The sequence below is a fragment of the Apodemus sylvaticus genome, chromosome 13, assembly GCF_947179515.1.
Source record: "Apodemus sylvaticus chromosome 13, mApoSyl1.1, whole genome shotgun sequence".
Lineage (NCBI taxonomy): Eukaryota > Metazoa > Chordata > Mammalia > Rodentia > Muridae > Apodemus > Apodemus sylvaticus.
In genome coordinates, this window is record NC_067484.1 from 68,745,217 (window position 1) to 68,763,017 (window position 17,801).

Consider the following 17,801-nt stretch of genomic DNA (forward strand, 5'->3'; position numbering starts at 1 on the left):
CTCCCTATCTATTCAATATATGACTTGAAGTTGTAGTCAATTAGACAACAAAAGGATGTCAAAGTGATACAAATTGGAAAGGAAGAAGTCAAAGTATCACTATTTGCAGATGATATGATAGTATACTTAAGTGACCCCAAAAATTCCACCATAGAACCCCTACCTCTGATAAACAACTTCAACAAAGTGGCTGGATACAAAGTTAACTCAAACAAATCAATATCCTTTCTCTACTCAAAGAATAAACAGGCTGCAAAGGAAATCAAAACCACACCCTTCACAATAGTCACAAATAATGTTACATACTTTAGTGTGACTCTAACCAAGCAAGTAAAAGATATGTATGACAAGAACTTCAAGTCTCTGAAGAAAGAAATCAAAGATGATCTCAGAAAATGGAGAGATCTCCTATGCCCATGGATTGGTAGGATTAATACAGTAAAAATGGCCATCTTGCTGAAAGCAATCTACAGATTCAATGCAATCCCCATCAAAGTTCCAAATCAATTCTTCATAGAGTCAGAAAGAGCAATTTGCAAATTCATTTGGAATAAAAAAACTAGAATAGCAAAAACTATTCTTAACAATAAAAGAAATTCTGGGAGAATCACCATTCCTGACCTCAACCTGTATTACAGAGCAATAGTGATAAAAAAAAACTGTATGGTACTGGTACAGAGACAGGCAGGTAGATCAATGGAATATAATTGAAGACCTGCTTCCTCTTCTATTAGATTCAGCACACCTAGTTTTATGAGGAGGTCCTTGATCCACTTGGAATTGAGCGTTGTACAAGGAAATAAAATAGGCACATTTGCATTATTCTACATGTAGACTGATAGAATGGTACCATTTGTGGCAAATGCTGTCTTTTTTCCACTGGATGGTTTTGGATTCTTTGTCAAAGATTAAGTGATCATAGGTGCATAGTTTTATTTCTGGGTCTTCAATTCTATTACATCGATCTACCTGTCTGTCTCTGTACCAATACCATGTGTGTGTGTGTGTGTGTGTGTGTGTGTGTGTGTTTTTACTATTGCTCTGTAATACAGCTTTAGGTCAGGTATGGTGATTCTCCTAGTTCTTTCAATGTTGAGCATTAACTATCCTGGGTTTTGTTGTTGTTTTTGTTATTGTTGTTGTCGTTGTTGTTACAGATGAATTTGAGAATTGCTCTATCTCTGTGATGAATTGAGTTGGAATTTTGATAGGGATTTTATTGAATCTATTGATTTCTTTTGATTGGATGGCCATTTTTACTATGTTAATCCTACCTACCCATAAGCATGGATCATCTTTCCATCTTCTGAGGTCTTCTTCAATTTCTTTCTTCAGAGACTTGTAGTTCTAGTCATACAAATCTTTCACTTGCTTGTTAAGAGTTACCTGAAGGCACTTTTTATATTATTTATGACTATTATTAAGGGTATTGTTTCCCTAATTTATTTCTCAGCCTGTTTATCCTTTGTGTATAGAAATCCTATTGATTTGTTTGAGTTAATTTTATATCCAGCCACTTTGCTGAAGTTGTTTATCAGCTGTAGGACTTCTCTCATAAAATTTTTACCAGAGGGTAATTGACCAGGGTCAAGTATATATACTATCATATCATCTGCAAATAGTGATACCTTGACTTCTCCCTTTCCAATTTGTATTATTTTGTTGTCTAACTGTTCTAGCTAGAACTTCAAGTCTTATATTGAATAAATAGGGAAAGAGTAGGCAGCCTTGACTTTTCCCTGGTTTCAGGATTGTTTCAAGTTTCTCTCCATTTAATTTGATTTTGGTTGTTTGTTACATATTGCTTTTATTATATTTAGGTATGTACCTTGAATTCCAGATGGTTCCAAGACTTTAGCATGAGGAGATGATATATTTTGTCAAAGGCTTTTTCAGCAACTAATGAAATGATTTTATGATTTTTTTCCTTTGAGTTTGTTTATATGGTGCATTTCATTGATGGATTTCTGTATACTGAACTATCCCTGCATTCCTAGAATGAAGCCTACTTGATTGTGCTGAATGATCATTTTGATGTGTTCTTGGATTTGGTTTGTGAGAATTTTAATGAGTATTTTTGCATTGATATTCATAAGTGAAATGTATCTTTCTCTGTTGGGTATGTGTGTGATTTAGTTATCAGAGTAACTGTAGCTTCATACAATCAATCAGGTAGCATTCTTTCTGTTTCTATTTTGTGGAATAGTTTAGGAGCATTGATATTAGGTTTTCTTTGAAGGTCTGATAAAGTTCTGCACTAAAACCATCTTGCCCTGGCTTTTTTATTTAGGAGACTTTCAATGTCTGCTTCTATTTCATTAGGTGTTATGAGATTGTTTAGATAGTTTATCTGATCCTGATTTAACTTTGGCGCCTAAATATCTAAATAGAAATATCAATTTCATCTAGATTTGTCAGTTTTGTTTGATACAGGCTTTTGTAGTAGGATCTGATAATTTTCTTTGAATTTCCTCAGTTTCTGTTATGTCTCTCTTTTCAATTCTGATTTTGTTAATTTGTGTACTGTGTCTGTGCCCTCTAGTTACTTTGGTTAAGTGTTTATCTATCCTGTTGATTTTCTCAAAGATCCAGCTCCTAGTTTTATTGATTCTTTTTACTGTTTCTTTGTTTCTGTTTGGTTGATTTCAGCTCTGATTTTGGTTATTTCCTGCTGTTTACTCCTCTTGAGTGTGTTTGCGTATTTCCGTTCTAGAGCTTTCAGATGTGCTGTTAGGTAGCTAGTGTAGAATCTCTCCAGTTTCTTTATGAAGATACTCAATGCTATGAATTTTTCCTCTTAGCACTGATTTCATTGTGTATCACAAATTTGGGAATGCTATGTCTTCATTTTTGTTAAATTCTAGAAAGTCTTTAATTTATTTCTTTATTTTTTTCTCTGACCACATTATCATTAAGTATGGAGGTATCCAGTTTCCATGAGTTCCTGTTGTTTTGTTGCTATTGAATACCAGTCTTAGTTCCTGCTGCTCTGATAGAATGCATAGGATTATTTCAATCTTCTCATATCTGTTGAAGTTTCTTTTGCATCCAATTATATGGTCAATTTTGGAAAAGGTACTATGCTATGCAGTGCTGAGAAGTACATACATTCTTTTGGTTTTAGGGTAAAATGTTCTGTAGATGTTTGTTAAATTAATTTGGTTCATAATTTCTGTTAGTTTCATTGTATCTCTGTTTATTTTGTGTTTTCATGATCTGTCCATTGGTAAGAGTGGGATATTGAAGTTTCCCGCTATTATTGTGTGAGGTTCAATGTGTGCTTTGAGTGTTAGTAATGTTTCTTTTACAAACATTACTGGAATGTGGGTCCTTGCATTTAGGGCATAGATGTTCAGAATTTGAGTGTTCATCTTGATGGATTTTTCTTTTGATGAGTATATAGTGTCCTTCCCCATCTTTTTGATAACTTTTGGTTGAAAGTCTATTTTATTGGATATTAGAATGGCTACCCAAGCTTGTTTCTTGGGAGCATTTTCTTGGAAACTTTTTTCCAGCCTTGTAGTCTGAGATAGTGTCTGTCTTTGTCACTGCTGTGTGTTTTCTGTATACAACAAAATGCTGGGCACTGTTTATTAGCCTATGTCTTTTAATTGGCTAATTGACTCCATTGGTGTTGAGGGGCATTAAAGACCAATGGTTGTTGGTTCCTGTTACTTTTGTTGTTAGTTGTGGTATTATGTTTGTGTGACTCCCTTCTTTTGGGTTTGTTGTGAGATGATTAATTTCTTGGTTTTTCTTGAATATAGTTTCTCTCTTTGTATTCAAGTTTCCCTTCTATTATCCTCTATATGACTGGATTAATAGTAAGATGCCTGGACTGGCATTTCTGTTCTTTGGATCTGTTTGGAGGATATCTGTCAAGATATTCTGGCTTTTAGAGTTTCTGTTGAGAAGTCTGGTGTAATTCTAATAGGTCTGCCTTTATATGTCACTTGGCCTTTTTCCCTTACTGCTTTGAATATACTTTCTTTGTTCTGTTTATTTAGTGGTTTGATTATTATATGATGGGGGGAATTTTTTATTGTCCTATCTATTTGGTGTTCTGTGGGCATCTTGTGTGTTTATAGCCATTTCTTTCTTTAGGTTAGGAAATTTTATCCTATGATTTTGTTGATGTTGTTTCCTGGACCTTTGGAAATATTTACTCTGTTCTCTACCTATTATTCTTAGGTTTGGACTTCTCATTGTGTCCTGAATTTCCTGGGTGCTTTGGTTTAGTAGCATTTGCACTTTGTATTTTCTTTGGCTGTTGTGTCGATATCTTCTATGGTCTCTTCTATGCCTGAGATTCTCTCTTCTATCTCTTGTATTCTGTTGGTGATGCTTGCATCTATGACTCCTGATCTCTTTCCCAGGTTTTCTATCTCCAGGGTTGTCTCCCTTTGTGATTTCTTCATTGTTTCTATTTCCATTTTTAGATACTGGATTATTTTGTTCAATTCCTTCATCTGTCTGATTGATCCCCCCCCCCTATATTTCTTTAAGAGAGTTATTTACATCTTCCTTGAAGCTCTCTATCATCTTCGTGAAATGAGATTTTAGGTTATAATATTGCTTTGGGGGTGTGTTAGGCTATCCAGGGTTTTCTGTGGTGAGAGAACTGGGTTCTTATGGTGCCAAGTGGTGTTGGTTTCTGTTGCTTATATTCTTGCACTTGTTTCTTGCCATCTGTTTACCTTAGGTTTTAACTGGCCTCACTGTCTCTGACTGGATCCTGTCCCTCCTGTGAGCCTGGTTATGATGGACCTCCCTGAGTCAGGCTGTCTCTGTGAGCATGGTTATTCACGCTATTCAAGCTGTTTCTGGGTGGGGGTATAGGGAGTGTGGGCATGGGGTGTGGGCATGGGGTGGGTAGGCATGGGGTGTGTGGGCATGGGATAGGTGGACTGGCGCACCTGATAGGTGGCTGCATTTATGAGCCAGAAGGAAGTTGTATCTCTGACAGGGAAGGGCAGATAATGATGGGGGCCCCAGTTAGGCCAAATATTGGGGCAGGGGGTGTCTCACTTGTGAGCCTGTTTGTGAGTGACCTCCTGGGAGCCAAGCTGACTCTGGGTGTGGTAGAGGGCTGGAATGACAGCTCTGCCCCAGGATGAGTTGTGGGCCAAAAGAAACATCACATTTCTGTTTTCTAAGCATATATTTTTCTCATTATCTTGATAGAGGACTGTTTTGTTTTGGCACTTCGTAACATATTTCAGTGTTCCAATATAAATAATACTAACATAGTGTTTCCAGAAAGAAATATGCAGACTGGGAATTTAAGTTAAACTTTTGATTGAAGAATATGCAAATTAGTCACATGCTTTGAAGATATTAAATTTTACAGAAGATGTTTATATGGGGAATTATAATTATAATTGGTCCTGTATCTAGAAAGGAGACAAATTTCATCCTTACAGTAAACAAAAACAAAAATAAAAACCACACAGACATGAGGAAGTCATTAATTTATTATTAATTTAATTTTAAGAGCAGTACACAAAACTATATGAACCAATTCCATTTATATATGTATATTTCATTTAGCATATAAATCTGTTTTAAATTATACCTCTATTATATAGCTTGTAAATATATAGATACATATACATAATAAATTTTAAGTTTTATGCTTAATACCTATTTTATACATATAATTAAAACTTTAAATAATGTTAATGTATTTCCATTATAGTGAAAACACTCCTCATAAATAAACTTTTACAAGATAAAAGAAATTAATGCTTGATTAAAAGAATCTAATTATAGGAGGAAAATACTAATTTTAGTCAAAATATGTTCTGTGTGGGTAATTCCATTGTTGAATACTAACCTATGCCAGCTTCTTAAACAAAAAATAGATAATTATGTCAATGAGTTATAATTTATTATAACAAAATAAGTATGTAGCAGTAACAAGTGTTTCTTATCGAGAACTAAAAGAATTGGGGAAAAAGAAAGTAATTTAGAATACCATGATATTGTCTTTGTAAATACTCAGCATGGGATACTAATGTCAATTGAAGCTGGAGTATTACATATGTATAATTTGAAAGTATCCTTCACTAAGTATTATTTACAAATAAAAAATGCTTTAAATGGAGACACTTGGCTAACAATAAAGATCAACATCACCTTGACACCACTGAACTCTGCACACTGCTTAGTGACAAATGTAGTGAATTTTACATTTTGTATCCATACAGTAGTGTTATAACATCTACATCATGTGCTTCTTGATACTCTGATGCCCTGGATAGTGCACAGCGTCATTTCTGTCATTTTCTTCTCAATTGATGCATAACCTCAATCTAATCATCAAAATTAAAAACTATCTCAAATGCAGATGTTTCTTCCTAATTGGAACCCTTCAAAATGCCCAAGCCATGAGACACTGGGAAGGGCTAAGACCCACCACATATATTAGGGACAAAGGACACAAAAGAACTAAATGCATCTTTGGATCCTGTGTTAGATTTTTCTCTGTGACTCAAAGCTTCCATTATAAATGTAGATTTATAGATGCCAAATTAGAAAGGTAACAGAAGCAGTTTGCCTAAATCAGCTGGATAGCATTAATTTCTAAGGTATGTACTGGCCTTTTGAGTTATGTATACAAATGTATCTAAGTGTTTCTGAAATTAATACATTGGAAACAGGAATTGTCTTAATTATTTACATTCTTTATCTTACTTTCTGATGGAGCCTTAGACTTAATCCCAACTGATGTACAAGGTTCTGTCCAAATATAGACAGTTTGCAACCTGAGATAATAAATAAAAAGTCCTTAGATTTTAGTTTACCAGGTATAGCTGGCAATCTCATGAGAACTTGAACCCAAATTTAAAAATAGAGTAAATAATAACTTAATTCAGCAGGTCATAAACCAGCAGTCAGTAACATTTTCAGTGGCCTGAGGCACAAATAAGGAAATAAGCATCTACAAACTCATGTACTGTTGTAATATTTAAAATAACCAAGTCATAGCATTACCCCAAGAAGATATCAGAGGATGAATAGAAAGAGAAAATTTGGTATAAATCTACAATGAGGCCTTATTGAGCCATGAAGAAGATCAAAATTATGTCATTTGTAGGAAAGTAGATGGAAGTGGAGATCGTCATATTAAATAGAAAAACTAGTCTCAACAAAGGTGAGTTATCATGTGCTTTCTCTTATATGTGAAAATTGTGGGGGAGAAGGCATGAAAATAAGGAGGAATGTGGAAGGAAAAAAGGGAAGGGAGTATGAATAAGGATCAGAGAGAGTGATGAAGATGATCCAATATATTATATGCATGCTGAGAAAAAACAAATTCCCATTACTTTGCACAATGACTAGACATTAATCTTTAAAATGGGAGATAGTCTGAGACTCAGTTCAACAGACAATCCCAGACTTCTTATGGTTCAAACTAACAGTTCTTTTACAGTTAGCTTTATGGCAAGTAAAGCGATATCAAAAGAAAATCATTTACAAATTCTCCATTAATCCATATTTTAACTTGAAAAGTACTTTCTTTCATGATCTTGATTCACCATTTTATATCAAAATATCCTTTCCCTTCTAAAACTAATCATGATATAAAGTGGTAGGTTTTATTTCATTTAATTCAGAACAAAGTTGACAAATCTAGGTCTCCTCTCTGTTGTGTCTGTTCATGTGTGTAGGCAAGTGTGAACATTGTGAAATATACTGAAGAAACTTCTTATTTGTACAAGAAAGATGTGTACTTCAAATAAACAGTATTATATGTCAACTCGAGGAAAATCTTTAGTATTAATAAAAGAATTCATTATATTTACTTCATCTATTCTAAAAACAGTAAATAATATATTGAAGGTGCTCATAAGTTATAACAGCTCAATTCAAAGCATTTAAAAAGCACCATTAAGGTTTAGATATATTCCTGGTCACCAAATAGCATTCAGATGGTATCACAAGCTATCAGTCAGAAAAGAATCTATCAATAAATAGGATATGGTATATTAAGAAGTATTTCTAAGAACTACTCCTCTACTCTTACAATTCCATATACAAATATTGTGCCTCAGCTGGGTGTGGTGTCACACACCTTTAATTCAAGCACTAAGACTGAGGCATATGGATCTCTGATTTAGAGGCCAACCTGGTCTACAGAGCAAGTTCCAGGACAGCCAAAGCTTTACAGATGAATTATGTCTCAAAAACAACCAAACAAAAACAAATGTTGTGCCTCTTGTATAAAAGGAATCAGGACTTCAGTGAGTCTAAACTGAGGCACATTTGTAAAAAGGACCCATAGTTACAGCCTCATCAAAGCAAGCTGACTTCAAAGGTATAGTTTGTGGTTTTATTGTCTTCCTCAAACTACAATAATGTTTCAGAGTCAGGTTTTTTTTTAACCTTAGAATATGAGCACATAGAAAAGCTAGTGAGAGTTAAGAATTGTTTTTAAAGTAACCTAATTTGATTCGCCACCTCAATTCAATTAATGCATGATTTTTCTGAAATGGACCTTTCCTTACATTTACAATACTATAGTGATAGCTTGGGACACTCAGAGTGGAGGGGCCTATCACCAAATCAAGTATTATGTGAAAGTGCATCTCTTAAGGCAATTTAACTGATGTTAGTGAACATCTTTATTTGGTACCTTATTTATAGTTGTTCTACAAATTACAAAATTGTTTAAAAGTATAAAACTTCTACGGCATTCAGCACAAAATGATTTAAATTGAGTATTCGATAGCTAATTAACTATAGCAAAAATATTTTATTTGTATCCTATCTCACCCCCAATTCATTATATTCACTAACTACTGTTTGATAAGGCAAGGATATCTATATATGAGAGAGAGTTGAGATCTGCCTAAGGCCTCAAATAACTCTTAAGAAGCTATATCTAACAATTCAGGAAAATATTTCTTTACTGAACTCTAGCTTTATATCTGCTCTTACATTTAAAAATAAACTAAATCCCTTTCTTATTTTCCTCTCTATCTGCCACCATGATTAAGAATCATCACTTTTACTGAGCATTTTCATGATTATAAATGGTGGCATGAAAGTTGATTCAGAGATGATTTCCATTTGTAAGGTACAAAATATAAAAAACTCTGAATAATAAACTGTATCTCTGCTTGCCATTTTTTTGGAGACAGGGTCTCACTATGTATTTGTGCTGGGATTAGAGGAATTCACCACCACTCTAAGGTGAACTCAATTTTCAATCAGAACTGACAGTCAGTTCTCTTTCCTATGCATAAATAACTTTGTACTCGGAAATTATTTAAAGGTAAAATAAACAGATCTCTCTCTCTCTCTCTCTCCGTGGAACTAAGTACTTCTCAGGCCAGGGCCCATGAAATGCCATGGGAAACATGAAAAAAGTGGACCATTCATTTCTTGCTTAGCACGAGAGGGGAAAGCAGAATTTACACACAGCAACATTTCTTTAAGAATTTCAGATGCATATATAATTTAGGGATCAGGATATTTGTTTTATCCTAAGCCAAGTCTCAGTCTGAGTTTCCTATTTTCATCAAACTAGGTTCTTCTGTTTCCATCAGAATTGTAGTCTAATGTTTCCATGTGGATGACCCTTTGAAGATCCTGTTTCTCTTCTCATGAGATATCTTAGCCAGAATTACATATACTCATCTCCTATCCGAGCATGGCCCTCTGAACCCCGACACTGATTTCTACTAGAACCTGGAGGCAAACTGGAGTCATCCTCTGTTTTCACCTCTCCAGCGGCATGGGGGAATGGGAAATTAGGCATAAATCGCTTTAGAAAACGGAACTCACTATTCCCAGTGCCAGTGGCTGAGCACATATCATATGGACAAGGCTGGGGTAAGGAACCATTGCCTCTTCCTTGCACCAAGTTGTTAGGAAAATTGCAGTCATCATAGAAGTGCTCTTGAATTGTGAATTTGTCTCTGCGTTTAATCTTCTGGTAGAGGTGTATAATAAAGATCACAGTGACGGACAAGAGAAAAAGAAAAGAAAGTACAGCTAGAGAAATGACCAAATATTTTGTGGTTGGATTTACCTTTCTAGAATGCTTGGATGGATCCTGGAACTGCAAGTAAGGCTCTGAAAAGCCATCTACCAGCAGGATGTTAAGTGAAGCGGTAGTGGAAAGAGCCGGTTGGCCATGATCCTGAACAAGAATGACCAGCTTCTGCATCATTGGGTCTCTCTCAGATATCTGCCTTAGAGTACGTATTTCCCCATTTTGTCTTTGAACAGAAAATAACCCAAGGTCCGTGGCTTTAAGAAGATGGTATGAAAGCCAAGAATTCTGCCCCGAGTCACCATCAACAGCCACTACTTTAGTCACCAGGTATCCTGCCTCTGCAGACCTTGGCACCAGGTCATTGCAGGGTAAAGTGCCATTCTGCAGCGGGTACAAGATCATTGGACGATTGTCATTGTCATCCAGGACAACCACTCTGACAGTAACTTGGCTACTCAATGGCAGAAAACCACCATCAGTTGCCTTTACTACAAACTGAAAGTCTTGAATGGCCTCATAATCCATGGTTCTTAGTGCATAGAGCTTTCCATTATCAGAGTTTATGGAGATGTAAGCAAAGACTGACAGATCACCACTCTCAGGAGGCAGCAGAGAGTATGTTACTTGGGCATTTTCACCCAAATCTAGATCCTCGGCGTGGACTTTGCCAATAAAAACTGCAGGACTGTTGTTTTCGCGAACAGTCAAGATGTAGGAATCCTCCTGGAAGACTGGAGAATTGTCATTTATATCAGATATTACCACTTCAATCACAGTCTCTGTGGATAGATTGGGTGGTCCAGTATCCATGGCAACAAGGGTGATATTATAGTTAGAGACATCCTCTCTATCCAAGCTTCTGTCAGTAACCAGTGAGTAAGAATTCCGGAATGTGGGTTTGACTACAAAGGGCAAATCTTCTTTGAGGAAACAGGTGATTTTCCCTCCAACTCGCACATCCCGGTCTCGGATAGTGAAGAGAGCCACTACAGTCTGGAGTGGAGAGTCCTCAGGAAGAGGGCTGGACACCGAGGAGATTGTCACTTCTGGAGGATTGTCATTTACATCCACCACTTCCACCAAGACTTTGCTGTGGGCAGAAAGACCCCCTCCATCTGTAGCTTGAATGTCAATGTCGTATGTTTCTATCGTTTCAAAATCCAGAGGCCCACGGAGTCGAACTTCTCCAGTTTGTGGTTCAACAAAAAATGTCCGTGAAACTGTGTCTGGATTTTCAGCTAAAGAGTAAGTTATCTGCTTGTTGGTGCCCTCATCCAGGTCCGTGGCAGTCACCACCACCACCAAAGAGCCATTGTCACTGTTCTCTGGCACCTGAGCACGGTACACCAAGCGAGAGAACTGGGGCACGTGGTCATTGACGTCCAGGACAACCACTCGAATGTTGGCTGTGCCAGACTTGGGAGGAGACCCACCATCCACCGCTGTAATGGTCAAGTTGACTTCAGGCTGTGCTTCTCTGTCCAAGGGATTATCCAGCACAAGTTCTGCATATTTGGGACCGTGGCTTCGGAAGCGTGTGTGCAGGTGGAAATAGGTGTTTGCACTCAGGCTGTAGTTTTGGAGACCATTAAGTCCCACGTCCAGATCTTGGGCACTCTGCAGTGGAAAGCGTGAGCCTAACGGGGTGCTCTCTGGAATCTTTAAAAGAGGCTCTTTGTTTAGAAAAACTGGTGCATTGTCATTGATATCAAATACTCTGACTTCCACCCGGAAGGACTGCAGCGGCTCTGCCAGAACAATTTCAAAGTGCAGCACGCACGGGTCAGCTTTGCCACAAAGTGCCTCGCGATCTAGTTTCTCTTTGACGAACAAATCTCCAGTTTTGCGATGGAGCCGGAAATGCAACCTGTTGCCCTCGGCAACAAGACGCGCCCCACGCTCTGCCAGCTTCCCCACCTCTAGCCCTAGGTCTTTAGCCACATTAGCCACAAACGAACCGCTCTCCATCTCCTCCGCCACGGAATAGCGGATAGTGGCCGCGCCTCCCACAGACACACACCATAGAAGGAGAAGAGAGCCCACCTGCCTGTTCTGCAAAGGCTTCCAGCGCGCAGCTCCCATGATTCCTCACCAGTGCACTCCTCTCAGCTGCCGCCAGCTCTGGGGCACTCTGGCCTTTAGTTTTGCCGACAGGTTGCACAAACACCAGCCTCTCCTATTACTAGTGTTTAACCGCAGTTCTGCCAAAGGCTGGCTTCTCCAGCGCGGTAAGCTGTTTTTGCACTTGAAAGAAAATCTGCATTGAGTAACTTAATTCCCCAGGCTATTGAACGTATTAATAGGTATGCGCTCATTCTGTAGAGTTGAGCAGAGGTTGGAAGGTTGTTGCTACAGCAACCGTAGTCTCCTTGTTAATTCCCTTTCAAGAAAAAAGTCCTTGGGAATTGAGAAGCCAGTGAGGATATGTACTCATACTGAGGTCAGTCTGTGAGCTGGGGCCACTGCAACAATGAACAAACAACACAAATTAAAGTTACAGTTTCACAGTTCACCTTAAATTATCTAAGGGAACAGGAGAATGATTCCTGCATTGTCCTTCGGAGCCCAAATGAAACATATGGAGTGAATGGGGTGGGAAGGGAAGGTGGAAGGATTGGAGAACAAGTAACAGAAGATAAGTGAGCAAACAGATATTCTTCAGGCACATGGGGTCCTGTAGAAACACACATCTTGGTTTGCACAAACTTGGCCCAGAAAAAACACTGTCTTACTGAGCAGGCATCGCTGCTGTGAACTAACACTGTGATAAGTGATTTGCATGCATTATCCAATATAAGCTTGCGGCAACCTTATGAGAAAGGCAATTTTCTGTCCTAAAAGATGAGGAAACCTGACAGGACATTTTTTCACACCTTCAAGTTCTCCTACCTAGTAAACATAAATATTTGTTATACACTGTAGTTTTGCCTATCTCAAAATCTATGAACTTAGTTAATATATTGCTCAGTTTCTGGGTCATATAGTGGCTAAATCAAGCAAGGATTAATTTAGGATTATATTTCAAAATAAGAAGAAGAGATCTGATCCTTCTACAATTTGTTTTAAACAGATGCAGTCCTGGGCTCTGAGGTTAGCATTCAATGGTACAGCTGCCTAGCAAGCTCAAGGCCTCAGGTTTACTCCCCAGTGCTTCAAACAAACAAACAAACAAATAAACAAATAGACAAATAGACAAAGGTCCCAAATGGTAGAATATAAAATTAAACCTGTCTCTTGCTGATTATTACAAGTATTCGATTTTCCATTTGTGCTTAGCATTTTAAAACCTAGATGCTATAATAATGATTACTATAGTTTAAAAGAAGCCTAAACCATATTTCTCAGTGGGGACAAAGTGAATGAAAGCAGAAAGCATAAAAATATTAAGCTGAGCATAGTGGGGTACATAGAGACTTCAAGGTCATACTGGGGTACATGTCTCAAAAAAGTAAAAAATATACAAAATGCTAATATCTTGGGACCATTAACAGTCCCTTCTATCTCTATCAGGTACCTCAACACCTGGTACAAATGTACACCCTCCCCCAAATTGTTTGCTTTCTCCTAGTCCTCTGACTCTATAGGTTTTTTTTTTTTTTTTTTTTTACTATTTATCTGAATGTGAAATTAATGGTGTCTATTGACTTCCATTAGCATTTTATAGAAATCTAGTACTGTTGGTGGCCACATAAATTCTGCTGTTGCTAAATAAAGTTGCATTTACTGACTTATTGCAACAGCAAAAATTGAGCAGCCTTGGAAACATGGGGAATATCAGTAAGAAGTTATTTCAAAGGACACATGATATGTGGCTTTGTATTGAGTAATTTAGGAGGGATTTCAAGTAGGAATTTGATCTGTATTGAATGCTGTCATGGGTGAAGTTAATTACATGATGAGTAAATGAATAACTTTATGTGGGCTATAAGAAATGTGTGAGGCTAATGCTGTCATATTAGCAAGCCAGTTACTAATATTTGCAGTCTAGAGAGGCTTTGTTCATCTTTTAAATGGACTGACTAATGTTCTTTTCTGTGTGTAGACTGACTGTACTGCATTCATTCCCCTGATTCATTACCACCACAGAGTAGCCTTGTCTAAGTGTTCTATAAAACTGTTTTTAATTCAACAGGAATACATTGTGACTTACCTATATCAACCCAGCTGCTAGATTACCAAAGACGGCTTATTTTCAGTATAATTGCACCCACATTCAATTACTCATCTTATTACTATACACTTAATTAAAAATTATGATATAACTGTGCATGCCACTTTGTGTGTATGTCCACCTAGAAGTGACACTGGTGTCCTAATGCATGCTCTTTTTTTCCTGTTATACATTATAAAGACAGACTGCTGAAATTTTGTATCAATTCATGCTGAATTTGTACAGTCATCATTAGTGTAGCCACTAGTTGTTCAAATTATATCCAATGTCTTGTGTCTTTGTCTGCTGCTAGTAACACGATATCATGGGGATAATTTATGTTTAAAATAGCTTTATTTTGTCATATGATTCCAGTCCAATATTAAGGAGTCATTCTAGTGACAGACTTCTTGCTATTCTCAGCATGCACGGAATCATAGGGTGAGAAAGACAGGATATGTAAAAGAGACCTGAACTTTATAGCAGGCCCACTATTGAGATAATCTATTAATCATCTCATAAATAACTTCTTAAAAGTCTCAGCCTGCCCCCATCCTATAACTGCTCATAATAGGGATTAAATATCAGCATGAATTTTAGAGTGATAAACTGCACTTAAACTCGAATACTTTGCATTATTCGTCCTCTAAAATTTTATCATGATGGGTTAAGTGTATAAGTTCATATCTCATTGCTTAGGTTTTGTTTCTCTGGTTATTAACCTCATGGTTTTTGCAGTACTGGGACTTTGCATATACCCAAAAGACATTCCACCATGGAACCAGGTTGTTGCCCTGATTGTTGACTATTTAATATATTTTCAGTCACCTGGGTTTCTTTTGGAAGGCAGAGTTTTTGTTCAGTTTACTTGCCCTTTTCCTATTGATTTGTAGTAGTGAATTTGAAATTTTGCATATTATCAGTTTGAATCCTGGATAATCAAAAGAGATACATTTAGACCTAGTCATTATAAGAACCCTCAATTTTCACAAAATTTTTAGAGAAAACCTTCAAATCACATAAAGCAAATAAAAAAAACAAACATAATTTAGCAGGCTCAAATAAAGAAAATTTTACTGCTTTCTTTCTAAATTCTATCTGACTATAAATCTTCAGAGTAAAGATTAACAAACTCAGACAGAATAAATACAGAATATGTGTTGTTCTACTTTGCTTTCTATTCATGTGATAAAATATTTTAACCAAAATTAACTTGGGGAGAAAAGGTTTTATTTGGCTTACACTTCCACATCACAGTCCACCATTTGGGGAAATTAGGACGAGAGCTCAAGGCAGGAGCCTGAAGGCAGGAAGTGAAGCACAGACCCTGGCAGAGTGCTGCTTATTGGCTTGCTCACTATGGCTTCCTCGGCTTGGTTTCTTATACAACCTAAGAGCACATACCCAGGTGTGCCACTGTTCCGTGGACTGGGCCCTCCTCCTACATCAATTACGAATCGATAAACTGCTCCTACAGATTTGCCTACAAGCCAGTCTGATGGAGGCATTTTCTCAGTTGAGGCTCCCTCTTCCAGGATGGCCTTAGCTTCTGTCAAGGTGACAAAAACTAATTAGCGCAGCCATATAAAACCAATCACTGTATTGCTTAGGAATGGCTATGTATATGACAAAACCAGTAAATACGAAAGGCAATATCTACCAAACTTCAGGAGAGTGGTCACTTCTAAGGATCTTAGCTTCAAACATATTATTGAATTATCTTATTGATATGATTTAAAGGCTAAATAAGTATTTGTAACTATTTAAATTACATATGCCCAAAAGTTTTTACATGTATGATAGATAACACAATAAACATAAAATTAATAAGATTTATCCATTCCATTTCTGCTACTTACAATAACACAAGCCATTTCTTTGTTTACTGAATCTACCTCCTACATGCCATGATTGCAGGTGTGAACCATCATGCCTGTCTAATACATATATGTTGCTGTTATTGTTTTGAAACAGGAGCTCACAATATAACCCAATCTGGCCTCAATTTCATTGCAATCCTCAGACTTTCTACTATAAGTCACTATTCTGTTCAGTCCATAAGGCTGGATGTCCCAGCTAGTTTTCAGATTGTTGCAGTAGCTGGACCACAGACTGAAAGCTACTCTAATAAATCCCCTTTTAATATAAATAGAGTGTCTATCAGTTCTGTTCATTTAGAGAATTGTAACTGGCAAAGATTTTTCCCTCATTCTATAGGCTGTCTCTTCATTCACTGTGAAGGTCTTTTAACATACTATTATTCAACTCATTTGTCAATTCCTGGGAACTATTTCTACTGTTATTGGAAACTCCTCTATTTTTACATGTTTTGCTTATGTCTTTTTTTCCTAGAAGTTTCATTGTTTTAGCTCTTATACTCAGGTCTATGATCCATCTTGAATTTGATTTGTATAGGGTGAGAAATAGGAATCTGGTTTCATTTTTCTACATTTTTTGCCCAATTTCCCAGCAGCATTTGAGGGGGCTTTCTTTTCTTCAAGAAGCTGTAATTATGTGTTTATTTGGGGTTATTTATTTTCTTCAGTTGATCTTCTAGGACTCTCTAGTATGGCTGGAAGTCAAATATTGCATCACCTCCAGCATTTTTCTTTCTGCTCAGTATTGCTTTAGCTATTCATGGTCTTTTGTTCTTCAATAGAAGATTAAGAATTAAAATGTTCTGTTTCTGAATGGCTAAGGCTAAAAACTCAGGAGGCAGCAGGGGTTGGCGAGGTTGTGGAGAAAGAGGAACACTCTTCCACTGCTGGTAGGATTGCAAGATGGTACAACCACCCTGGAAATTAGTCTTGCAGTTCCTCAGAAATCTGGGCATAACACTTCTGGAGGACCCTGCTATACCACACCTGGGCATATACCCAGAGGATTCCCTGGCATGCAACAAGGACACATGCTCCACTATGTTCATAGCAACCTTATTTATAATAGTCAGAAGCTGGAAAGAACCCAGATGTCCCTCAATGAAAGAAGGGATACAGAAAATGTGGTATATTTGCACAATGGAATACTACTCAGCAATTAAAAACAATGAATTCATGAAATTTTTAGGCAAATGGTTAGAACTGGAAAATATCATCCTAAGTGAAGTAACCCAATCACAAAAGAATACACATGGAATGCAATCACTGATAAGTGGATATTAATTAGCCCAGAAGCTCTGAATACTCAAGACACAATTAGCATATCAAATGATTCCCTAGAAGAAGGAAGGAGAGGGCCCTGGTCCTGGAAAGGCTTGATGCAGCATTGTAGGGGAGTACCAAGACAGACGAAGGGGAGGGAGGGAGTGGGGAATGGGCAGAGGGAAGAGGGCTTATGGGACATATAGGGAGGGGGGACCGGGAAAGGGGAAAGCATTTGGAATGTAAACAAAGAATATAGAAAAAAATCTGTTTCTGTGATTAGTAGGATTGGAATTTTGATAGCTACACTGAATCTATTAGTTACTTTTGGTAACATATTTTTTTTGCAATATTCATTTTGCCAATCCATGAACAAGAGAGGGCTCTCCATTTCAAGTTCTTCAATGTCTAAAAGTTTTCATTGTAGAGGTCTTTTATTCCCTTGATTAGGTTTACTCATAGAATTTTTAGTTTCATTTTTGAGACTATTTTTTCATATAATAGT

The 17,801-nt window shown here is 37.1% G+C and overlaps 1 protein-coding gene across 1 annotated transcript; it reads right to left on the bottom strand.

Annotated features, from left to right (window-relative positions):
• Window positions 1-9,631: 9,631 nt before the first annotated feature.
• On the bottom strand, window positions 9,632-12,088 carry Pcdhb1 (protocadherin beta 1). The gene has a single exon (XM_052201478.1). The coding sequence runs from the start codon at window positions 12,086-12,088 to the stop codon at window positions 9,632-9,634; it is 2,457 nt and encodes an 818-aa protein (XP_052057438.1).
• Between the last annotated feature and the right edge of the window lie 5,713 nt (window positions 12,089-17,801).

Excerpts from the sequence above, each read along its gene's own strand:
- Pcdhb1 (XM_052201478.1), bottom strand. The coding sequence starts at position 12,088 with ATGGGAGCTGCGCGCTGGAAGCCTTTGCAGAACAGGCAGGTGGGCTCT.